Raw genomic sequence first — 26,274 nt, 5'->3', positions numbered from 1 at the left:
CACTGTTTGTGTGCTCCATACACTGTACGTTACTGTTTTTAAGCTGTTTCGGCTTGCTGAATGTGTTGAATGTGCCACTTCGCTTTCGGCTACAACTCCGGTGACGTCACGGAGTGCCGCGTTTGACAGAAAAGACCGGAAGCGACTCAAACGGCACTCAGCTCAACCCATCGGCCCGGTTTCAGTGTCGGAATCAGAGTTAATCAGAGAGTTTTAGACTTGGGTGGACAACATAAAATGTCCAGTGAACCTCCGACTGTGAATGATGCAACGGTGATCCATCGCCGCAGTTTGCTCGAGGCGGGAGGTCCGAGCAGGTACCCGTACCGCTGTGCAGCCGAGCAGGTGAGCAGCTCAGTGCTGATTAGACAGCAGTTAGTTAGAAACGCCGCCTCTCCTCATAATGTCTGTCCAAACACAGACGACTGCAAGTTTACCATTTAAAAAATACTTATGTGTCGAACTGAACGCGTTTTTACTAGATTTACCCACCTACCCGGAACTGTTTCTGTCAGTTTGTCATGTAAACATGGCTTAACGTGGCTGTCAGTGTGTCTCTGTGTGTCTCTGTGTATCTGCTGCCTGAATACACACCTCAGGACTTTGGCAGTCCAGTCACAGATGGCGTGTTTTTCATGTGTTGTCGTAGTCCAAAGTAGGGCTGAAAGATTAATCGTTTTTATATAGAAATAGCAATTTGAAAGACTGTAAATTCATCCTACGTTTCCAACAACACTTGTACTGAGTGGTGTCATATTTGACTCAGTAACCTGTTAACTGCTTGTGGATGAGTTAGACCAATCAGAAGCAGCCAAACACCCATGTGCTGTGACGTCACAACCACAACTAACTGCCAGTCTGGCACACTGTATTCAACGTTCAAGCCCCAAGCAAGAAGAAAATGCATGTTCTGGTCTTCTAGGCCAAAACAACAGGCCTGCAGCGCACGTTACAGAAGACAATAGCAATGTAAATCACAAATATAATACAAACATCCTGTGCGGCCTGACGCTGTTGCTTCACCTGCTTCAATCGGGTGCCCACTGCTCGCCCGTCTCCTGGGCCAGTTTGACCACTCTGGATTTTTCCGCTGTACAACGCTGTGCAAAGCTTACCTGCATGAACTGACCCTCCTGATGATGATGCTGCTGCACAGACTTGAACTATTTAATCATAGCCCTTACTTCACCTGCTTTTCCCCTTTTCTGTATTTTAATATTTTATACTAATGTTAGACCCTTAGTCTCTGTTCATGTTTCTCTTTTTTATTGTTTGCTACTGTTTTGCAGTGTCGACCAGAGGAGGATGGGTTCCCCTTTTGAGTCCTTGTTTCTCTCAAGTTTTATTCCTCTTACTCAGGGGGGGTTTCTCCTTGCCACTGTTGTCATTGGCTTGCTCATGGGGGCCCGGACCCAGATTTTTCTGTAAAGCTGCTTTGTTGTAAAAAGCGCTATATAAAAAATGACTTGACTTGACAAATATAATTTGTATGTAGGACAAACTAAACAAAAATCTATATATTTTTGGTTTTGTTAGATTTTTTTTTACAAATCAAATAGGCTTAATGCAGCAACCGAATTCAGAAATCACTTTATTAAACGAGAAGAGCAGATTAAACAGCCATGTTTTATTTAACCTTAAATGGTTAATATTTACTGAATAACTACTGAATTTGCTCTGATAAGAAGTTGGCGCTGTGAGATCTGGGTAGCTTGCAGTTGCTTAAGTTTCTCTGTCCTCTTTTCTCCTGGATATTTATTGTAAAGACCATGCCCTGTTTCATGTCTATTGATATTAATTCGTTACAGTCTTTTGACATTTAAGGCACATGCATATGCTGTGGCTCTCGATGAAAACTATGCAAACTTCCATCTCATAAAAATCACTGGTTCTCAATGTTAAGTTTGTGCTTTAGGCTGGCTTTATGTCATTCAAAATCCTGAAGGTCAGATTAGGCCTAATGTTTTAACAACATATTTGAAATCACTGATAAAATCTGACAAAAAAACTCATGTAGCACCGCACAAAAATATGTTTTTGGGGGTTGTTTTGGCTACTGCGCTTGCACAGATCTCCAGCTGGCTCTTTTTCTTGAAGTGTAGGACGTTCTCTGCAAACACATGTCATGTTAAGCATTACGAGCTTTCCCACTCGCATTTCAATCACTGACCGGTCTTCTCCTTTACAATGTCTTTGACTTTAGCTAACTTCGTAACCACAGTGTGGTGTATTACACTCTAATTGTATGGTGCTGCTGCCGGGTGAGAGGAAAATCTGTAATTTATTGGCTGACGGGCCACTTTTAACACTCTCTAATACAGAAGCCACAGGCCAGTTCATATCTGTCCGTGGGCCACATTTGGTCCTGGGGGTGGACTTTGGACACCAGAGTTGTAGTCTATTCTTGGCTTATACTAATGTTAAAGTTCACCTGATTAATCATTTTTCAGAACCACCGACACATGATACAGTGTCCTGTATATTCTTTTGTATAGTCTTTTTTCTAGATAACTTTTTTGATTAACCCACTAAATTACGTTTTTTCCCCCAGCTATGTAAGACATGAAGTCTACTCCATGGACAGCCCCATGACAAACTGTATACCCTTTCAGAAAATGTTTTGGGAAAGTCAGTGAAAAGTGTTCTTTCTTGGTGTATTGTGACTGGTGGGAAACTACAGAGTCAAAAGTTGCATCAGTTGATTAATTAGACCCAGTTACACAAAATAAATTAAAAATAATTGAATCAGTAACCAGTGAACCATGTAGAAAGAACTGAGGCAGCATACTGATGGAAAAGGCTAGAGCATGTGGTCTGTATTGGATTATCCTGCAGTCTTAAAAAAGGTTCCAAAAGACTTGTAACAATAGTGGAACATTTGTGGTGCTATAAGGGAGCTTTTTAAAGGGTTCTTGGAAGAACCATACTGGACAAGTTTTCCATCATAGAGAGGAATCCTTTAACCGTGCAAAGAAGAATGTATGCATTCAAATGGTTCTTTGAGTGTTGAGTGTTGAGTTCTTTAACCATTGCCTTTACTACAAAACCCTTGAAGAACCATTTATAATGGTATGTTTTAGCATATCCAACATGTCAGACATGCTTAAACTATATAAATAGAAAAAAATGATAGTGAGGGTTATCAGCAGTACATATGAGCCACTGTGTTATCCCACCTGTCACAAGTATCACTGTTCAAATGCTTCTGTCTCCTGTAAGCATGGTATAAATATGGCAGTTAGGGGTGAGGAATATGACAATATTTTATCATATCATGAGAAATTACACCACAACATGCTATAATGTGCTTTTTGAGCATATTATGGATATTGCCAGTACGTAAGGAACTTAAAGAACATTGAAAAACTGCATGTTTCATTACAAAGAGAGCATGAAATTCATTGCATTCATAGTTTTTGATGGAATTTTTTAAACGTGGCAATACTGATTCATTCTGTCTATTCCAACTTTTTAAAACTTAGACAAACTAAACAAGTACTGTGTAAAAAAATTTATCTTTATGGTGTTTTTTCGATATAGAATCACTGTTGTTTTGCTGTGTAGTCCAGAACCTGGTCTTAATCCCTTTCTGGGAAACCAACCTTGCATGTACCAAAATGGTAGTTGTAACTGTATCATATTTTCCTGACTTCCTGTTATAGAGTTCTGAAACTGAGCTCATCCTTCTCTTGCATGAAGCAAATAGCTCTGGTCATGTGACCATTTACACCATCCAATTCAGCTTTTCATTTGAAATCAGCAGAACCTATAGTGCAATTTATAGTTCACCATTCAGTAAAAGCCACATTAAAAACTCTTTGAGTTTTACAAACTCACAGCAATATTTTTGTTGAGATTAATGGGCTATTAAATTAATCTGGCTAAATACGAGATGCTGGTTTGTGAAATACCCCTCTGCTTCACTGCTGCAGAGTGAGACTTGTTTACATTAGCTTTGTTTTTTTCACCTCTGAACCCTGTTCCTGTATTTGTTTGAGTTTATAGCTTAGCAACAGAATACAGCTCCCTTCCTCATCATATATTCTGTTCACATTAACAAAACTCAGATGATCCATACAAATATACATATAAATATGCATGTTGTTGCACGTATTTGTATACTATGGCTCACATATCCTGTCTAAACTTAAAATAAATCCTGACCCTAACCTCACTCTACTCCAAAGACTTGATCTTAAATTTAATGTACAATACATCCCTAAGCCTAATCTTAACCAATAGGCTGACCACAACCACAACCTCATGTGAGGATTGCAAAGGACAATACGTTGACTCTGCAACATTAGCCTTTAAGCCTTTTATGATCCGTTATAGAGATATGACATAGAAAACATGGACATATAAGAACACACACAGTCAACATACACCAGACAAACTTGCTCTCATATGTTGAAATTTATTCACATTCTGTTTACACCTAGTCACATAAATGCATCTCTGTTATTTAGACAGAAATACAGTTGTTGATTTTCCAAATCCAGGGAACCTCTTTGAGGTGATGCTGGGCACCACAGAAATTTTGTTCTATGCAGTTTTGCATTTTCTAAGACCTGAAAGAAGAAAGTGTCTCCACTTACTCTGTAAAAGGCATCTGAATGCACATGCATCTCCAACAACCTCCTGAATTGGCCTGAGCGATCACATAGCAGTCTGTCTCTGATGCTTTGTCTGACCCTGTGCATTTACCCAGCCCAAGACACATTAAGGACTAAAGGGGTGGGTGATACGATGATACGCTATCATATGACATTAAAGTACATCCCGATCCCGCTTTTCTGAGCATTATGTGGATCTTGTCAGTACTTAAAGAACCCTGGTCAAATGCAAGTTTCATAGCAAAGACATTTAATTTTGGCTCCCAAGTGACATAGTTGTCTAATGTTTCACCTTCCAGTCAGGAAATTAAAATCCTGGCAATGCTGAAAGTTCAAGAGAGCATAACTGGTCCTCTTTAATTGAACATAGTGATGGGTCTGTTGAATAAAACATCAATAGAATCAGATGTTGAATAAAAACATAATTCTACTTCATGACAACACCACTGTTTTGCTAGTGCATTGTTCCAGTTATTAAACCCAAAAATGTAATGGTGTGAAACATGACAACTCAGCGATAACAGAGCTAAGCCACTCAAAATGTCGTTTTCACGTTGCAGTACTTTCCCCTATGTCCTAGGCAAGAGCTAATCAAAATCCACATGTAAATATAGTCATACATATTAAAGGCCTGCCAAGTAAAGCTCCAGTTGGCTGCCAAAAGAAACAGAAACAAAGAAACAAAGAATACCAAAATTCGCAGAGACAGAGGTAAAAGGGCTGATAAATTAATAATAATAATAATAATAATAATAATAAAATAATAATGATAATAATAATAATTCAAGCGTGTTTACAATTCATTACAATTGCAGTAATTTGACTAATAAAGTTAAACATTTGGTATTTTTTATTAATAAAAAGTTAAATTGACAAGCTGAAGTTTTATTTATTATGGCAAGCTGTTATAGCTTTTATTTTCTATTTTTTCTTCACCATAGGAATTTAATTTACACATGTGAAATTAAATTTCATATAGTAAATATTTATTTTTTTGATATTAGGTACTTGATTTGCATGTGTGAAAAAAGTATTTAATATTGTCAAAATGCAGTTGTTACTTGTAATAAATGCATTTTTACTAGTAAAATGTCTTTTTTTTTGCTTATGAATTCTTTGTAAAATCTATTGTAAATTGAAAAATAGGGTTGAAAATTAAAACTGCTTGCAGTAAAATCAGTTTGAGCATCTAAGAAGAATTTCAAAATTGCAAATTACTCTTCATGGATTTGGATTCCAAGCTAAACTTACTTTCCACTTTCTACATTAAGGGGATTTGTGAAACATGAAATTTGATACAGGAAGAGGAGGCCGTTTTAAGTACAGTGCCAGTTAAATCTCTTAATCTGAAGTCCTGCTCAAGCAAGTCATTTTTCTCCTCTACTCCTACAACAGCTAGAAGGTTTGCCATGATATTCAGTCCACACACTTTAAATGAGTCTTAAATATATCAGTCAGTCAGCTGAGTGTGTGTACATGCAGTTTGTTTCATGTGTGACCAAACATAGACAATGTAATCCACATCGGCTTCTTCCTGCGAAAATTAGCGTCGGAGTGCTTCACATGTTATTTTTTTGCGGTATTGTGCTATGTTTTGAATTGATACTGCCATGTCTAAATTAAGGAAACACAAAGCCACACCTTGCATCACGCAAGCTGGTAATTCTTGTTTAGGAATAAGCAAACGCATTACCACCACTTTGTTTGCTCTTACTGTCACAGTAAATCTGGTCCTGCAACAGTTTACGAACAACGTTCTACAACAAGCGATTGCAAGGATTTTAGATATTTCTCCTTTGATTGTGCATAATATTAAAATATTCAGGGAATCCAGAGAAATCTCTGTACGTAAAGGGCAAGGCCATCAACACGTGCTATGGAATACTTTGACAAACCATTGTCGATAAACTCCGTTCGTCGCTGGATCCACAAATGCAAGTTAACACTGTACTGTGCACAGCGGAAGTCACATGTAAACAACGTCAGAAACGCAGCCGACTTCTTTGGGCTAGAGTTCGTCTGAAATGGTCTGATGCACAATGGAAACGTGTATCATGATCTGAACAGTTTTTGGGAAATAATGGACATTGTGTTCTCCAGGCAAAAGAAAAGAAGAACCATGCAGATTCTTACCAGTGTACAGTTCAAAAGCCAGATTCTGTCATGGAATAGGGTGTATTAGTGTCCCTGGCATGGGTAATTTGGTCTTCTATGAAGGCACCAGAGCAATACATACTACCTTCTAGACATCGTCTTTTTCAGCTACGTCCATACTTGTTTCAACATGACAACACCAAGCCACATTTCACACGTTACAGCAGCATGGCTGCACAATCGGAGAGTGTAGGTGCTACACTGGCCTGCCTGAAGTCCAAACCTGTTGCTCTTTGAAAATATAAAACAACAATGAAGGCCCTGTACGGATGCACAGCTGAAAACCTGTATGACGTAAGAGTGACAAAAATTCTGCTTTTAAATGTGGATCAATTATTAAATGCTGTTAAAAGAAAAGGTGAAATAACAGTGAAACGGGCTCCTTTTGATAATTGTTGCAGGCATAAAATTTGGTTAAGTTAAAACTTAAATATCAATAAATGTCATGTTTTGTTCTGTTTTTCAATTTAATCCAACTCAGAAATAAACAGAATTTACTAATCACTGTTTTCTTTTTAATGAGCAATTCACAATGTGTTCTAGCTTTGTTGGATTCTATATACTGCAGAAAACCAACTATTCTTTGAACATGAAAAACATTACCAAATGTTCTCTTTCCTTCTCAGAATGACCTCAGGGCAAGGGCACGACCTCCAGGCCCTTCTAGCACCAGGCTGGAGACTCAAGCTGCACCAGATCCTGCACCGGATGCAGCGCTGGTGGATGACTGTGAGAGGCTGGGCACTCTGTTTGGAGAGCTGAATAAGTGCCTACGAAGCATAGGTTTCACGCAGCTCTACTTTGGAGAGAAGATTGTGGAGCCTGTGGTGGTCCTGCTCTTTTGGGTGCTCCTTTGGTTCCTCGGTATCCAGGCCCTTGGGCTTGTGGGAACTCTCTGCATTGTCATCATCTACATCCAGAAGTAAAGGCCTAGGCAGGACAGGCATGCAGATGCACAGACTAACCAAGTGCCAGCCTTGGGGTAATAGAGAAGGAGAAGGAGAAGGAGAAGGAAAGCCATTCTTTCTGTCTTGCCCCACACTAACACAGATCAGCTCAATGAATGTCTCCTGAGAGAATTATTGTGAATGGTGTTTTTGGGTCTCTGTCCTTTGACAGCCTAAGATGACTACATATACATTTAGTGCCTTGCAAAAGTATTGAAGTGTTTTGCTGTGCGAGTGTTTTGTAGTATCAAAACCTCTTTACTACATTTTTTGTTTTTAATTTTTTTACCTCATTTCAAAAGGCCAGTTTCTTTTTATATTGTATGAACATTTCAGGACAGAAGAAAAGGTGTAGAATTATTGAATTATTTGGAATAAAATCTCACACTAACTTAAAATTAAAGTTTTAAGGTTTAGGAGATACAAAGTTTGTTTTGATTTTAAAAAGTGCAGTGCTGTGCAAAAGTCAGAGACCATCCTTTACCTTTTATTTAATTTTCTGTTAAAACGGCCATTAAGTACAAGTTATTCACTTTTTGAAAAACATATATTTAACAGAAAATTTACACTGAAGCTTCAACAACTGAACTCTTTGCCTTTATTACAGCTTCCACTCTTTTCAGGAGACTTTTTTCAATTCTTCATAGAAATCTGCAGGGATATTTTTGCACACTTTCAAAGTTCATTCTTGGAAGTTTGTTTTGTTTTCTGCTTCTCACAATCCAAATAATCTCCAACCTATTCAGTGATGTCGAGGATAGACTCATTCTCCTGAGAATATCAGCACCTTCTTACTGATTTGCAAATTTTCTATTTTTGTCTGTTTTCTTTTTTCAATAACGGTTTCTTGACAGCTGGACATCCTTTCAGATTCATACCACTGAGCTGTGTTCTCACAGTGGAAGGATATACAGAAAGACCTGAAGCAAGAGTGGAGCTTGATTATCTCCTCTCTCTCAAAGATGAAAGCTTTAAGCACTGTTTAACTTATGGTGATATTTTTGGAGGTCTACTGGGTCATTTTCTCTTTTCTTTTTCTTTTTCTTGTTTTGTCCTTTGTCTTATTAAATATTTTGTCCTAATATCCAATCTCCTCAAAATTATCCACTGAAAAATTAATAACTTGTAGTTAATGGCCGTTTTCACTGGAAGTCAAATAAACGAGGGGTGGTCTCTGAATTTTGCATAGTATTGTATAATACAGGACATGAACATGCTTTTACAAGGCACTATAAGGCTGGATTATAGTAAATGATGTGTGATGGAACTTGATTACGGAGATCTTCTGTAGCAAAGGACTCTTTACTGTCATGTATGCACTAAGTGAGGTGCTTTTGATATGCATGCTTTCCTTGAATATCAATTTATACTGACTAGTGAGTGAATGCATAATCACGACTAGCATGGATGTTAAAGAAAATGCACTTTAAAAAAAAAAAGAAGATTGGTACTATAATACCTTTTTCAAACAGATTGAAACATATCAGTCATATTTTCTTTTGAAAGATGAATGGCGCATATAGTATCTTGAATGTATCCACCTCATTGCCCTTCTAGTCATTCCTGCATTCTCTACACAAGTGCACTAGAGGGCAACCTTTTCCTTGCCCCTTTATCTGGACATCTGACTAGAAAATCTCCACTTTAAGGTTAATCTGTCCGTCTAAACCTACTGCAGGGGTAAAATCTAGTGCATGAAATGTGCAGAATGTGTGTGCACATTAACTCCATTACAAGTAACATCAACTCCAACTTAAGAAATGATATTTATTACGTAATAAAAATATTATGCATTCAAAGTGCTTATTTTCCTTTCTGCTATAAATTGGAACAAACCTAAGATGTCGTGTTAATAATTGTAAATTCAGACATATTTATGAAATGACATATTAAATGCATTTAATGCTAGTATTGATAAAGTGAGCTGTCTTTGGCAGTGCCAAAACTGGTGAAGAGGCCACGCTCAAGTAAATACTGTTCTTTAAGTGCTTTGAATTATGATCCCCACTCTAGATGAAGGTAGTGAAAATGCTTGCTTGATATGTACAGTATTTACATAATATTTATCTTTAAAAATGGGATGGAAATCCAACTCTTTAGGTGAAAATGGGTTAAGCTGCTCTTTATATGATTACAGAGTATATGCATCTCTGTGAGAATATCTTTTTCTTCTGTAAATTTGATTTTCTGTAATGATTTGTTCTCTCAAGGCAGGGCTGTTTGTGTTAGAGCTGTAGCACAGATTTACTGTGTGGATATCACTGTAATTCTCCAAAATAATGAGTACATTTGCTGATTTCTTTCCTGAGTACAAGCGTGCACAGTTTACCGCTGTTCCTTTATACCTCATCGATCACGCTTTGTGCCACAACTTAGATGATCATTTATGCCATCATGCTGTATTTTCCTACAGTCTTTTGGGAGAAATTTATTGGAAATTTATTTGAAGGTTTAACATTTTACTCTGTAACTCTGCAATTAAACTTAATATCTGGGAATCTAAATAAAGGTTATATGTTTTTAACGAAAAATCTGCGCTGTTGGATTTGAATATTAGTATTATAGGTTAGAGAAATGACCAGACAGATCTGGTGCACGAGGCCTGTTTACACTTTAAATTTAATTAAGTCTTAAACGACAGAGAATACCTAGAGTTTATACTGATGGTTCTCATCTAGCTCAAAGTGATTTGACCATATTTAATGTGAAATGTGTAGAAAATAATCAAAAATAAGCGAAAAGGTTCATGCATCAAAGAACAAGGTCATGGGCAGCACACTGTGTTTTCTTTGGGTGTTCTCCCAGCAGCACTGGAAATTCAGCAGTAAAGATAAGAGCCATGTGAACTTTGGCCTGTCTTACTTCTGCTGTGTATTTGTGATTAAACTTTGTGTAGATATATTAACAAATGATAACCCTGCGGCTACGATTCAGAAATAGTTGTAGATATGAGGAAATACTACGATATTTAGTTTGGTGTGGTCTATCTGATGTAGCAGTATGTTACGTTTTGGTCACTCCCTAGTGAAACTTCTAGAACTACTATTTTGTCATAATGGTCTCTGGTCTCACTTTACAGTAACCGGTGTATCTGGTGCTGTTCTGAGGGCTTATTTGAGAGTGAGTGAACTTTTAACCTGCACTGTGTCGCTGTGTGGGTGTGTGCACGCATCAGCAGCCCCTACAAACCAACCAGAACGTCATGCAGGAGCAGGTTAGGGTTCTCAGCTTTTTGTGTTCTCAAAATAAATCTTCAGCATAACACACAGCAGTGTTAAACGCAGGGGTGCTTAACTTCAACCCAAATCAAAAACACTGATCCCGGTAATAAAAGCCTGCAGAAGTAGCTGAATATGCTGGTCTAAGCTTGTTTATGTTAGTCTGGTACTGGATTATTATTGGTTTAGCTGGTCAACCAGAATGACCATGCTGGGTGACCAGCATACCAGCATCCAAAACACAACATATACTGGTTTTGCTGAATATTAACTTCTAAAACCACATACTACCATGCCAAAATAATACACTGCCAATAGCAGTACATCCTCACAACAGGATGCTGCCACCCCCATACTTCTGTTGGGATGGTAAAGAATGGGCTGTGTCATGTTGGTGCCATACATAGCGCTCTGCATTTTGGCCAAAAAAACTCTATTTTGTCTCATTCAACTATAAAATGTTATCCCACATGTTAGCTAGTTGACTCTGCTGCTTTCTGTCAAACTCTAGATGTGCTTTGATGTGTTTTTTCTTCAGTAATGGCTTCTTTCTAGCCACCCTCTCATATATAGACCAGTTGTATGCAGAGCCTTTGATATCACTGACTGGTGCAACTTTACTCCAGTCTCAGCCACTGACCTCTGCAGCTCCTTGTAACTCTATCAAAGGGATTGTTGGCCTCTCTGTGGCTTCCTACTCCTTCTTACTCAGACAGCCTTGTCTGATCAGTGCCTGGGCAGAATGATGCAGCTTCCATTTCCTCACAATTGATCGAACAGTGCTCACTGGAATGTCCAAACACTTGGATATCATTGTGTAGCCTTTTCCTGTCTTGTGCATGTCTCTAACTTTATCTCTAATCTCTGTTTACTCCTCATTTCCACAGCTTTCCTTCACATTTACATTCTGACCAGTGGCATGTGAAATAAGGGGTCTTTTCTCCAGAAACTGAACTTTTTGAATGATTCACAGGTGGAAGCCAGTTGCCACTTGTGTCCTCATTAGGTAAGTATTTTTTAGCTGTAAAAAACATCCACAGCACAGGGGTTGAATACTTATGCAAAAAGCATTTTTAGTTGCTCACAGAAAATGTTCTTACATTGAAGCCAATATCACTTTAAATTAATTCATTTTGAGGGTCAGCCAAACTAAAACATGACACAGCACGAAGTGTCATCCGAAATCCAGACAAATCTGATGACTTTTAAAGGGCTGAACACTTTTGCAAGGCACTGCACATGAGTGCAAGTGTGTGCTGTAGGGTGACCAGCAGTTGCCCAGTAAAGGTCAGTGGCCAGAGCAGGACGAGTTGCTGGATGCAGTGCGTGTTCTGGAGGCTGAGCTGCAGGCTTACCGTCAAAGCCAGAACGAGCTATATAAAACCATCTCAAGCGTTCAGCTTCACTGGAGGCTGCAGGAGGACATGCACAAAAAGGGTATGCACACGCACCATAAACACAAACACCACACACAAATACACAACAAACACCACACACAAATACACCACACACAAATACACAACAACATCACACACACACCTCCAGGCAAAAGCCACCCCACCCATCCAGATTAATGTGTGTGCTTACAGTTGCCTCCCTAACTAGCATGCTGAGCGAGCAGTGCACCATGGAAGATCATCTGATAAAAACGGTCAGAGGACAGCAGTTCAGGGCAACCAAGTGTGAGCAAATCCTCCCAACACAACATGACCACAGCATGGCCGCTTACGACTCAGAGCTTTGGTAAGCAAAAACAGCAACTACTGATGCAGAATGTGGGCTGTTTGACTAATTGCACTGACTATTAAGCAAAACTGATTTTAGTAAATAGGCTTTTTATTCTCATGCAGCCACACCAAGAATGAATTTCCAGAACATGATAAAAACAGTCAGTAGTTCTGTGGAGTGTTTTTAAAGGGAATACTCCAGCGCTTTTCAACCTAATCTCTATATGTTGCATAATATGCTGCATCTTGTGGTCAGTTACGATAGACAGTCATGTCCTTGTACTAGGAAAAGAACAGAAAACCATCATGGAAAGCTGAATTTCCCTGTTTTTTCCCTTTTTAAATAGAGTTTGAAGTAATATGTAAACATTGTTCAAGTTTCAAAGCGCACTATTCACTCTCCAGTCCAATCCATATATGAAAACTTTGCTGCAAAAACAGCCCGTTTTGAATCCATGATTTCTGTGATGTCAATGAGAACACATTTACATATATCCACATACATTCCACATATATATATATATATATAATATATATATATATATATATATATATATATATACATTTCTACATTTCATAACATCCCTGCTATACAGCAGGAGCTGTGTAAAGAGAGGAAACAGGTTTGTGTGCATGTTAAGTTAGTAGACTGTGTAACGCGTCCTGTTTGCTTTTTGTGTTTTTGTGGACCCAAAATAAATCCCTCATTCAAGGGTATCTGTGCTCTTTATGCTTCTAGGTTTCAGATCTGCAGTGTAAATTGGAGCAGGCAGAGAACGAAGTAAACTTTCTGAAACAGCAGCAGGAAAAGGGGGCGGGGCAAACCTGGAGCTCCACCCAGGAGCACCTTAGGACTAAGCAGGAAATGGACAACGTGGTGGAGCGCATGAAACTGAAAATTCAAAAGGTTTGCAGGCGCGCACAAAGGACAATTGATAGAGAAAAAGTACATTGGGTGTGCATTCAGACAGGCCTGTATTACCTTAAAACATCTGAAAGTCTGACCAAAAATCAGATTTACACAATTTTCCTCTTACCCCTAATATCTAGACATGGTTGATCAGTAAGATGGTGCATGCTTAGTCAATGAGGTGAAGAGTGTTCCTGTCTATGGCTGTGTTTACATGCAAAGGTTTTTGCCAATCCGATTGAAAACATTCCAATTATTGATTAAAAGGTGTTTATATGCACACTCTCCTGAACAATCTGATGGAAAATCTGTTTGCATGCACACTACAAGTAATCCGATCCAAAATTACACGCATGCGTAGAGAACCACTTAGTGTAGATGTTACCATGACAACGAGCATCATGTGAGTCCAGTCAGAGTGAGACGAGCAGCTGTGAGCAGCGCTTGTGTTTTTAATTACTTTAAAATGATGTCAGACTCAGGAAAACGTCCTTCACATGTACTTATTAAAGAAGGGCCTTTTAAAGTTCAAAGCATAAACTTAGTCTCCTCTGCAGACCAGTTTCTGCTACCGCCATGTTGAACGTTATAAACTTTGCTATGACGCGACGCACATGCGCAGAACGTATTTAAACTTTACATTAAGAATGTAATCATATACAGGCGTTTACAGGGCTATTGTTTTGTTTCACTGAGTATAGGATACCCACCTCATTCAATTTAAAAGAAATTGGTCTCAATCAGACTAGTCTATTCCGACTGAGCTGAATACATGCATGTATTCTATTCCAGTTGAGCTGTTATTCGGATTATTAATGAATTATCAGGCTGCATGTAAACGTGGCTTATGTCTCTAGGGGCAACAACAGCAGACTTTAAGACCTGGTGTACGTTTTATTGGGTTTTTAATGTTATTTCAGTACAGATGACTTAATATTATTACTGAAAAGGTGATTTAGGTGATCAAAATATCCTAATTATTCTTTTAATGCTGGTAATGTTTTCTGATAAGGAGATTTAGGCTATAAAATTAGCCTACCTGTACTTTTCAATGCTGATCGCATTTTCTGATTTTGACATATCGTTAAAGAGGAGTTAAATTCAATTTAAAAAATCTAATGTTTCACTCTATTTTTATTGATTTATTTTTGCACACATTAACTGTATTGATTTTGTATTATTTTGGCATTCCTTGTTTGTTTATTCTTGGTCTGTCAGCCCCTTTAAAAACATTTTGAACACCTTAAAACTAAGATGAAGGAAATACATAAATGTCTTTTTTTATTATTAGGAATAACCAAAGGGCTAATTTAGGGCACATTAGCTTGTATCAAGCATAGCATAAGGTACCACCTTTATGTAGCTAATGTATTGAAAGCTAACAGCCACCAGTTGTTATCCTCGCATCACAATGCTAAATGGTAGCTATAAACTTTCATTAGTTGTTAGTTAGATTGGCTTGTAGCTTCATCACAAAACTAAAGAAAGAACCTTCAGATACTAAACTGGTGTTTTCACTACACCTAGGATAGGGGTAAAATTGTAAACCTCAGTTTTGACAAACCATTGTTTCAAGGGTCAGATGAGTCATGCTGTCCTTATGCACTAAGTTGTAAAGAAGAGTAAGATTAATAGTCCAAGTAAAGCTAAAGAGCAACAGCTTTCCTTCTTCTACTATAAATGTCCACAGCTGACTACACCAGGCATTTCCAAAACCGTGATGGCTAGAATCAAGACCAAAACCAGGCCCAGGACCGTGACTGGGTCAAGGCTAAAACTGAGCGAAATGAAGCACATAGCAAACAGCAGCAGATGTGGCCACATTGCTGTGCCTGTTTAGAGTTAACTCTACAGCACTGGATGAAAGCTCTGCACAGCCAGCGAGCGAAAATGAGACAGCTGTGGTCCGAGATGGAGGAGGACGCAGAAGGAGTGCAGCGATTGGCTGACACGTTGCTGAAGGGTGGAGCTTGGAACAGGGGGCAGTGAAGGCCTTACAGGAACATTTTGAAGTCTGGAGGCGAAGGCAGAAAGAGGTGAAGTCAGGTACTGTACATATACAAACAAGCAAAATCAGCCAAATGTATTGTATCTACCAGTGGTGACAGTGATGGTGGTATCAGCTTTGCTGCAGTATATTGCAAAATCAACCCCTCTAGGTGACAATATGTTCGGCTGCTCCAGAGCAACCCATTCTATTGACAGCGCTTTTCTATAGAGATTATAAAAGCTGTGTGTGCACAGCTGAATGCCTGTGTCAGCACTGGGTGCACCATAAAGTAGCCTTATGTAAGATTTTTTTTGTTTAAACTGAAAGAAGTAACATTACTGAGTCATGTGGGAAAAAACAAGCTATAGCCAGGGTGCCTCTGCTACGTGGCACCCTATAAAACTTGAAAGTCAGAGGTATCAGGTCGGATTGCGCAGGAGTTTTTTAGACCACGTTGCACATTTTTACATCCTAACATCACATCCGCAAGCTCAAAAAGAAGGTCTGGTTTGATGCTTAGGTCTCAACTGCAAAATCAGCATTATACTGATGAAGATATGATGACAGTAAATAATTCACTGACATCCCATCCTTAGAATACAAGTTCTCCACCAGGTTTTGGCTGAGTTCCCTTTTGATGCTTTTTCAACCTGCTCACAAATGTCAGATTCATCCACTTGTGGGGGTCTGAAGCACAACCGGTATGGAAAAAAAATATATGGATATATTTTTTTGTATATCGCTGCTGTCTGAACAAGACCTCGTATTTCCAAAATGGAAACTTTACAGGAGGAGGAAATAACATACTTTACGTTTAATGTAAGTCAGTGGAACCAGAATTTTTTCCAAGTCATTTTGGGATGTTTCTTTTGGTTGATTCATCATGAAATTTACACACAATGTAAAGGACAACAGACATTTTCAAATTATGCCAAAAAATGAAAAACGACAAAAATGGAGATACAAGGTTTTCTTCCGAGAGCAGTGATATTTACAATACGTGGCGAATACATTGCATAACATACCAAAATACATTCAGACAATAAAATGTATTTTAGAATATATTGCCATATTAACCAATATATAGTTTAAAATATATTTATTTTAAAATGTATGGGGAAGCATTACACTTAAAATTAATGTATGTAAATGTATTTATCAAGTACAGCCAAAATACTGTCTAATGCACTTAGTTACTGTTTGGAAACCCTTTAAAATGAATTTGTATTCCAGTATTGTTAGCCACTGAACCTTTAACATGGCAAAAATAAAAGTTGTAGGTATTGATACACTTTGAACATGCAGTGATGATTTGATATTGTTTATATTTGAAAAACATTTTGTGTGAGTGTCTTACTGCATAAACACATGGTTAATGCAAAGTACAATGCAAAACACAGAGGTCAGTACCATTTATTCAGTTAATGTATATTTAGTTATATCTGTAACCTTTGTTATACAAATAAATCCATTAACAAATACATTTTGGCCATTTTCATACATTGCCAAATATATTTAATAAATACATTTGGAAAATACATTTAAAATGTATTTTAAAAATATATTTAACAGACACATTTTACAGCCAGGCGGCATGGTGGCGCAGTGGGTAGCGCTGTCGCCTCACAGCAAGAATGGCCTGGGTTCGATTCCTGGCCGGGCGACCAGGGTCATTTCTGTGTGGAGTTTGCATGTTCTCCCCGTGTCTGCGTGGGTTTCCTCCGTGTACTCCGGTTTCCTCCCACAGTCCAAAGACATGCAGTCAGGCCGATTGGATGTGCTAAAATTGCCCCTAGGTGTGAGTGTGTGTGTGACTGTGTATGTCTGTCTGTCTGCCCTGCGATGGACTGGCGACCTGTCCAGGGTGTATCCTGCCTTCCGCCCAATGACAGCTGGGATAAGCTCCAGCACCCCACCGTGACCCAGAAGGATAAGCGGTTTAGATGATGTATGTATGTATGTATTTTACAGCCATTTTCATTCTTTGCAGCAATATATTTGATAAATTCACTTAAAATATTTTTTTTCCATATGGGAACCAACATGACACAGTGCAGCTTTAAAGTAGATGGATTTGCTAATTAGAAGGAGAGTCTGGATACTTTTGGACTTTCAGTGTGTCTTCTGTAATGTATGCTCCTTCATTTAAATTTTAACATAGGAATCACATACTTTTCAACATATACCAACATGAAGATGATACTTTTCCAAATATAAAAGTAATCCAGGCAGTTGCTTGAAAAGCCATTAAGGTTGTTTTACTATTCTAGAGCCTGCAGTTTATCTCAGGTATTTTTACTACCATTAATATCTACCACTATGGGATGTGTGTTTTCTTTCAGCACTGTAAAACACAGAGAATGAGTACTGATGAACAGAAAGCTAATGAGTCTTTGTTTGCCTCTGTTTAGGATGGAGTGAGAGCGCTCAGAAGAGCTGCTGAAAGAGAACGTGTTTAATATCTTACCTGAACTCAGTCAACACCACAATCCTGCAGCCTCTGCTCAGCGTGCAGCAGCTTCTACTGCAGGAATCCATGAACCACACCATGTAACAGAAACCGCAGTTGCTTGGCATTTGACATGTAATGCAAAAAAGCATGATTGCCTTTAAACAAGAACAAAAAATTGCATAAAATGAAAACAACTGGTATTTTTGGCATTAACTCTAAAAATAACTGGTTCATCTCAAATGTATATATTGTGGCTGTTGGAACAAAACCTTGTATCTCCTTTTTTTTGTTGTATTTTATTTCTTCACAGAATTTGAAAAAAATCCTGTTCCACTAACTTACTTTCAAGGTTTGGAATGTTTTTTCCCTCTCATGTAAAGTTAACATTTTGGAGTTCAAACAGTGACAATATGAAAATACTCTGACATTAGAAACTAGTGGGAAAGTTTTAGAATGTAAGGTGGAAAAACACCAAATTAACATTTACCTTAATTAACCTTTCACTCAGATTCATTCAGTTATGCAACAATGTATTGATGTTGTTTTTGGAACTGGAACTGTATGTTTGATCTGGTGAAGCAATTTGTTTGTTGTTCACGAAATATTTTGCAAGTTCAGTGAACCTACCATTATTCTAATAATTCCTGGATGTTGCTACACACTTGCATGCAGGGCTGGAATGAGACATGTTTTGAGACCGGGAGTTACACGAAGCAGACCAGCCCACCCCAAACTTTAACTGTATTTCTCCTGTTACACACAAACAGCATTGCCTTCGTGCAAAAATAACTTTTTCTAAAATCTGCATATTTTCATCTTTGCTCATCCTTTTTATATCAGACATGTCCTCAAGTTTTTATTCTTGTCTTCTTGTTAATGTTCCACAACATAAACTGATTTTGATGTTGGTCTGTGCTGTTTTTCTAGCAGGACTGTATGAGACTCGGTAACAGTTAGCAAACCGGTGTTGAAGCACTTGAGGTAATGGCTGCTGGTTTAACCCCTAAATTAGTACAGGTATATACTTGAATGTAACATTTATGGTTTATCTGAACTTTCTTGTTCTTATGAACATGACTTTAAACATTTGCTCACAGTAACCAGCCCAAAAAGCTACTGGCCCACCAGGGAATATATTCTCATGACTTTCCTGATTACTCACTCTACCCACTTTATATGTTCTTGTAACGTTCTGTGAGTGAGCTTTTACAGGCCTTAAACTCTTCAGACAGTCTGGTTCCTCTCACCGCCACTGTGAACAAGTCCGACTATGTAAGTTTTAAGTTTAATGACACATTTCAGATCAAATTGCTCTGAATGGCTTTGTGTACATATTAAGGATTTCATTATACACACAGTTTGAACTCCCTTTGATATAAGATATCTTGGCTGTATTTCTCTTTATGACAACTGGTAGCTCATTTAGCTAAGGTCATTTTCATTGCAGAACAATGAAATAGAGTATTAGTTTCGAGCTAGAGCGCAGAATGATACCATTATGCTCCCATCTCTTGTTTTCATGTATGTTTGCAGGTTGTATTTTTTTGCCAGTTCAGGCGATAGTTACCTGGAAACTGAGGCTAGAGGTTATATAACCCTACAAACTAACTGGCTTAGAATAGGAAAGTAATTATTGTAAAATCTCACAGCTCTTGGCTGTTGTGTTGATACAGGACTGCAGCTGTCACAGAGGAAAGGAAGAAAGAAATAGTCAGCATACAAATTAGATTTTAAACTGTATTAAGTAGGTGGCAGGATTCCAGCTGAAACTGAAGCAGGTGTTCATGTTTGGGAAAACATACATAGCTCCTTGATAAGTTTGTGTGATATCCTGCCCCAGATATGGTGCTTCTTAAGCCAACGGCCACCTGGCCTTAATCACTCTTTTACATAAGCTACACATTAAAGCAAAAAAGAAGTACACATATTTATGATGTTTGAACAGTGAGGCATTTCTTATGAATCTGTTTATCGGTCTGTAGCCCCTCCCTAAAGAGAGAGAGAGAGTAAGAGCTTGCTTGTTCATTGAGACTTTGGCGCTGGGGTATATAAATGATTGCCAAGTATTTTGTTCTCTCTGTTTGTGACAGCACTAAGACATGGCTACTGCAGGAAAGGTATGTCTTTTATTTCACTGTATTTACATCATTGTCCATGTATGATTATATTCCATTAGGAAAGTGACAGTGATCAACTTGCCAAAGCATCAAAGAAACATTAATTAAGCTATTATATCTTTTAAAATATCAAATAGACTGCAACTAGCAATTACGCAACAATGTCTTGACTGCTTTTGGAACTGTGTTTGATCTGATGAAGCAGTTTATTTCTCAGTCACAAAAGGCTTAATTGCAATTTAAGTGAACCTGCCATTATTCCAATCAGTCACATGAATGTTACTGAGTTCTTGTATGTTTTTAATGATGCAAATATGATACTAAGATAAGATAAGATAAGATGGGGAAATTCACAGTGCTACAGCAGCAAAGGTAGAGCAAGGCACTCAAGAAAAGTATAATTAAAGTATATTATGTACTTAAGCTTTAAAAATGTGTAAAGTTGAGGTCACTAAAATATCAGAGGCCAAGATTATTACTTGGCTTAGAACTTCATTGATAATATGACATGAATGCAAAAGAGAAATGCATTAGGAGCTGCTGAAACGCACTTCTGTTATGAACATATGTGTTCCCGTACCAAAAAAAAAAACCTTGCAGTTATTGATTTATTATTAACTCTGGTTATGAAATCACTCTTATTCTCTACACTTAAGGCAAACATTGCTCAAATTGCAAAAACAGATGGCTGAAAAGCCCCATGTGCAGACAGAGATCTGTACATGTGCATAACTCACAAATATTCTGCACTGTAAGCAGAACATAACCTCTATTCACATACAAAGTTACAGATTGTGTGTGTGTGTGTGTGTGTGTGTGTGTTTTAGGTGATTAAATGCCGGGCTGCTGTTGCATGGGAGCCCAATGTTCCACTGGTGATAGAAGAGATCGAAGTGGCCCCGCCTCAAAAGAATGAAATAAGAATCAAGGTTACCCATTTCTTGTAGGCCTGTAACAGTTATTCATAACTGCAGTTATCTGAGCTGATTGCAACTGAGCACAATTTTTTTCCACAATATTTCTTCCACAGATAGATTCAGCCATAATGTTTATGTCGTAACAAACAGGATGTGAATTGGGTGCAATTTCCACGGCTGGGTTGAGATAAACATGTAAATAAATGAGAGAACAAAACTCATTTACTGACATCTGTTGTGGGTCTTATAAAAGCAACCAAGATCTGACTGGTGCTATAACATCTTTAGAGGGCAGCAGTGAGTAATGTTTATTTATGCTTGAGCTGGTTCTGTTGGCAGTTGGGAGCTCCAAACTATTATAAAGACAAAAATGAGGTGTGTGAGTGTGAAGAACCTTTTAAAAGTCTAGGCCCTAAGTGCCTGTATATGGGCCCACACTTTAGTTTCTCACTTTGATAACTACACAACTGTTTTTATAGTAGTTATTGAACAATTTACAGAAATTACTGACTAATATGTCTTTATTGCTCCATTTTTATTCATATTTAATCTTTACTATAATTTTATTTGACCAATTTTCCCCTATAATATAATCATCAATTTTCAACTGCTACCTACCCCCCATCACACAATGCTACTAAGTTGGGAGTGTGAAGGCTAGCACAAGCTTACACTGAGATATATGAAGAACCACTGCATCCTTCTAACTGCTGCTAACGCAAAGTGTTCAAAAGGGTTAAAAACCTCCACATGATGTAGAAGATCTAGGAAGAACACTTAAATTGGTAAACAACCTTTACATTATGTAAAGATTCTTTATACCTTTAGAAGGATCTTCACACTCACACATCCAATTTACAAATTACCAGTTTACACATGATCAGCACCAGTCAACACTCCAGCACTCCTCCTGCCTCTCGGCTCCAGTGTCATTACTAAGTTATGCAACAACATGATCATAGTAACCATTTTTCATTCTTCATTCGAAAATTGTTAGTCAAATATCGTGACAATACCAAATCGTGAACGCAGTATCGTGATTTGAATCGAACCGTGAGAGCATCTTTATCGTGCTGATCAACAGCTAGGAAGCAACACAGCTAAACACACAATTCATCCACTTTATGCTTGTGCTTTAATAGTTACAATGAACAAAAAAAAAACAACAACCAGTTAATATCAACTATTTATATGGTCACTTATTAATCATTTTTAACCAATAAAGCCGGAAAAATGGCTCTTCTTTCATGAAAAAATGCGCTAAATCAGCAGTCATGCTCAACTAACTTTTTTAAAAGTGTTGCAGTACAAAGATCAAAGATCAAAATATCAGCTTTGATGTTAATGATCTAATAAATCTGCCCGGTGCTGTAGGTGATAGCTACAGGTGTGTGTCACTCAGACCTGTACCATCTGTTTGAGGGGAAGCACAAGGATGGCTTCCCTGCCGTCCTGGGCCATGAGGGGGGCGGTGTGGTGGAGAGTGTTGGACCTGGAGTCACCGAATTCAAACCAGGTCAGAACACCTAGAGCAGTCACTATGCTCTCCCTCATTGTTCCTACTTCTTTGTGAGAGCTTTCTTTCCCCCTACGGAGTAAACTAACAGTCTGTGTGTGCATTAATGCTTTACAGGTGATAAGGTCATCCCCCTGTTTGTCTCTCAGTGTAAAGAGTGCAAGTTCTGTAAGAGTCCTAAGACTAACCTGTGTGAGAAAAGCTGGTAAGAAACTTATATAAATATATTTATATAATCTAGTTTTATATATATATAGATATATAAACCTAGAGGGTAAGAAACCTCAATCAAATTACATCAAATGTTTTGACCAGCAAAGATGTTTGCCTTTTAAGTTTTGCACTGGAGTTACAATTTTCTGGACTGTTACCTTGAGATCATGATCCATTTATCTTGTGGTCTCAAGATTTTCTTGAGATCACAGCTTATTTGTTGTGTGATCTCAAGATAACAAATATTGCTTTCTTGTGATCTCAAGATAATAAGTTATTTTCTTGAGATAACTTGATAAACTTGATAATCTTGAGGTCACAAGAGAAGCTTTGACTTCTGAAATAATAAATTGTGATATCAGTAGAACTTTTTTTATCATGAGATCACAAGACAACGAAGTTGTGATCTCAACATCTCAGAAAATTATAACTACCTCATGGCCTCTCTGGACTTCCATAGACACTGGATAACATACTGTTTTTAAAAATGGACAGTAGTGCAGATGAAATGTTGGCTTCAGATGGCTGCTACTGCTGCTTTTAGCTTTGCAATGTAGTTATCCATTTTAAAGATAACAATGTCATATAGTGTCTCGTAACCACATATGCAAGACTATTTGAGATTATCGAACAACTTAATGTGGCTTGAGGTAAGTGTGTAATGATTTAGGCATGCACTGTACTCTGTACTTTAATGAGTACAAGTTTCCACTACTTGTTTGGTCCATTAGCTTCATAACTCCAGCACAAAACTAAAAAAGCAAGCATGTCCTGGCTGTTGAACTGTGCTAGGGGTAATTGTGTAAATTTGATTTTTGGCCAATCCGTCTATGTAATACATGTACCTAGAAAATCATAGGTAAACCTGTAATCTGAGAAAGAGGTTGCAAATTTAAAGTTTGTAAACTACTCTGACTTTCAGGTCAACTGAACGGTATGCTCAGATGTCCGACACTGACACACGCTTCACGTGTCGTGGCAAGCCAGTCCTGCAGTTCATGGGCACCAGCACATTCTCCGAGTACACCGTTTTGAACCAGATTGCTGTGGCAAAGATCCAGGACGATGCCCCGCTTAACCGTGTTTGCCTGCTTGGCTGTGGCATCTCCACTGGCTATGGAGCTGCCGTCAATACTGCCAAGGTATGTGGAAACCTGCATGAAGCCTACAGTGAAACCTAGTGACACTAAGGGTAAGTGGACTGTGCAACATATGTCTAGGTAGACTCCAACACAGCATCTGTGTGCTGTAGGTGTACCAGATTAGGGCCTTGGTGCTGTAAATGAATGTGTTTATATGGGTATAAACTGGTTTCCTGACCTAGATTATGCAAAAGTGGGGTTTTTAATAGTGAAACAGCATTGGCATTGCAATTTTGTTCAAGACTAAGCTTAACTCATGGCCTAAATGACCGGCCCCTAAATGTTATGGACATCACTATCTGACCTCACAATGATGCGATTTGATTGCCAGTCTTTAGGAAATGATCTGACATGGCATTTCTAATTCCACTGTTAATTCTATTCGATTATTTTAAAAAACTACACAAATGTGACTAAAGGAACTATTTCCACAGTAAATAACAATAAAAAGACAATAAAAATACCTATTTTTAGATTTAAAAATAGTCTGAGAACTTTATTTTGGTCAAAGAAATAAATGCAACCTTTATTTGAAGCAGTTTGAATTACCACCTTCCTACTGATGCATACCGATCATGACACATCTTACCCCCCAACCGTGTGTGTACAGGTAGAGCCAGGCTCCGTGTGTGCAGTGTTCGGGATGGGTGCAGTGGGGCTCGCTGCGGTCATGGGCTGCAAGAACGCCGGAGCCTCTAGGATCATTGCTGTGGACATCAACGAGCAGAAGTTTGAAAAGGCGAAGGTCTTTGGTGCCACAGACTTTGTGAACCCTAAAGCACACAAAAAGCCGATCAACGAGGTTCTGATAGAAATGACCAATGGAGGGGTGGATTACTCACTGGAGTGTGTGGGCAATGTGGCTGTTATGGTAAGCTCTGTTAATGTGTGTTGATCTTTTTACCTCCCACAGAAAAAGGCATGTGGTGTGAATCTTTCTTGTATGTGCCTCTACAGAGGAGTGCGCTGGAGTCATGTGTCAAGGGCTGGGGTGTGAGCGTGCTCGTCGGCTGGACGGATCTTTATGACTTCTCGGCTCGGCCAATACAGCTAATTGCTGGAAAAACCTGGAAAGGAACCCTGTTTGGAGGTAAAATATCTAGCATTTAAAGTCACACAGATCACCAGGTGAAAGACAATTCACATTTGCAATGCACCAAAGGTAACAGATTGTCCATTTGTGCTTTTCAGGCTTTAAGGGCAAAGACTCTCTCCCAAAACTAGTCCTGGACTACATGGCTGGCCGTATAAAGCTTGATGAGTTTGTGACACACACAGTGAGCCTGGAGCAGATCAATGATGCCATTCAGCTCATGAAGACTGGGGGCTGGTAAGTGCTTTGGTTTCTTGTGCCCTTTTAAAATGTATTAGGTTTTAAAATTTAAAGCTGGGTGAGTAACTAGTGTTTTCTGTTTTACAGCATTCGAACTATCGTGAACGTGTCCAAATGAGAAGTCAGCAGCCAGAGACCTGCCACAACTAGATTCAACCCAAATGATTACTCTTTGCCCTGTCTTCTGCTAGCAATTCTTTCAGCATGTCTAATTACTAATGTGTTCTGTCTTGAACAAGAGGCAATGCTCTAAAGCTATACAATACTCTTGAAATAAGTGTGCAATTTTAAGTACTATGCCTGGCCCATTGCTCAATGACCTTGCTTTACGTAGACTTATACAGATATCTATGCAACTGATGCTCTTGTGTAAAACAGCAAAATAAAAGATGCTTAGTAAAAGTCCAACTGCAAAAAGCTCCTGCTTTACACCTTCATAAGAACACCTTTTTATCCCAGGCCCTTTATAAGCATGTGGATCTTACTTAACTGACCAAAAATTCACCCCAGAACTAAAATACAACTCAATGAAAGACTAGGCTCTGCTGACTGCCATGATTTGAAACATCTGTTCATTTTCACTCCGTATACATAACACAACAGGAGTCAGGAAATGTTGAAATACGTCCAGTAATGTGTTCCTCCACCTCACTAGAGCCGACTGACAAAATGAAGCCAAATGTCATTTGACCAATACAATCTTCAGACTAAATAAATGCGTTTGTAGTCATTCAAGGTTTTTTTTTCTCTTATGTTTGTTGGCAAGTCAACCCAAGTCAATGACCTGTACCTCATTCCTTTTTGACCACTAGCAATCCATTGTGTAATTAAATGGAGTCCCAAACTAAATCTATGCCTGAATAAACATATCCTCATATGCACTATCGATTTAGCAAGCAAACTGTTTTTGATGAGGGTTCAAATGGTACAGTTAAAAACGATTAAATGACCCTTGGCACCAGACCAAGCCATGAAGGTAATGGAGATGAAGGGTCAGACAAGGAAAAAAAGACTTTCAGTAA

General features: G+C 38.4%; 2 protein-coding genes and 1 long non-coding RNA gene across 3 annotated transcripts; all 3 read left to right on the top strand.

Moving 5' to 3' along the window:
- The first annotated feature begins 75 nt into the window (after positions 1–75).
- On the top strand, positions 76–8,153 carry fam241a (family with sequence similarity 241 member A). Its single transcript, XM_036573911.1, has 2 exons — positions 76–345; positions 7,397–8,153. Exons 1-2 carry the CDS (start codon positions 238–240, stop codon positions 7,694–7,696), a joined length of 408 nt encoding a protein of 135 aa, XP_036429804.1. The 5' UTR covers positions 76–237; the 3' UTR covers positions 7,697–8,153.
- A 4,025-nt stretch (positions 8,154–12,178) lies between these two features.
- On the top strand, positions 12,179–13,864 carry LOC118810277. Its single transcript, XR_005007409.1, has 3 exons — positions 12,179–12,372; positions 12,525–12,678; positions 13,402–13,864. It is a non-coding gene; the product is annotated as an uncharacterized LOC118810277 (long non-coding RNA).
- A 6,064-nt stretch (positions 13,865–19,928) lies between these two features.
- On the top strand, positions 19,929–25,982 carry LOC118810276 (alcohol dehydrogenase 1-like). The gene is made up of 9 exons (XM_036573908.1): positions 19,929–20,131; positions 20,959–21,060; positions 22,423–22,564; positions 22,682–22,769; positions 23,700–23,919; positions 24,530–24,790; positions 24,877–25,009; positions 25,111–25,249; positions 25,340–25,982. Exons 1-9 carry the CDS (start codon positions 20,114–20,116, stop codon positions 25,368–25,370), a joined length of 1,134 nt encoding a protein of 377 aa, XP_036429801.1. The 5' UTR covers positions 19,929–20,113; the 3' UTR covers positions 25,371–25,982.
- The last annotated feature ends 292 nt before the right edge of the window (positions 25,983–26,274 follow it).

The sequence above is a fragment of the Colossoma macropomum genome, unplaced genomic scaffold (assembly GCF_904425465.1).
Source record: "Colossoma macropomum unplaced genomic scaffold, Colossoma_macropomum, whole genome shotgun sequence".
In the NCBI taxonomy this organism is placed as follows: domain Eukaryota; kingdom Metazoa; phylum Chordata; class Actinopteri; order Characiformes; family Serrasalmidae; genus Colossoma; species Colossoma macropomum.
The sequence above is the reverse complement of the archived record's forward strand: the minus strand, read 5'-3'. Positions and strand labels throughout refer to the sequence as shown.

Excerpts from the sequence above, each read along its gene's own strand:
- fam241a (XM_036573911.1), top strand. The coding sequence starts at position 238 with ATGTCCAGTGAACCTCCGACTGTGAATGATGCAACGGTGATCCATCGC. Across the intron at positions 346-7,396 it reads ACCGCTGTGCAGCCGAGCAG|AATGACCTCAGGGCAAGGGC; the intron begins GTGAGCAGCTCA and ends TTTCCTTCTCAG.
- LOC118810276 (XM_036573908.1), top strand. Across the intron at positions 22,565-22,681 it reads AGTCACCGAATTCAAACCAG|GTGATAAGGTCATCCCCCTG; the intron begins GTCAGAACACCT and ends AATGCTTTACAG. Across the intron at positions 22,770-23,699 it reads AACCTGTGTGAGAAAAGCTG|GTCAACTGAACGGTATGCTC; the intron begins GTAAGAAACTTA and ends TCTGACTTTCAG.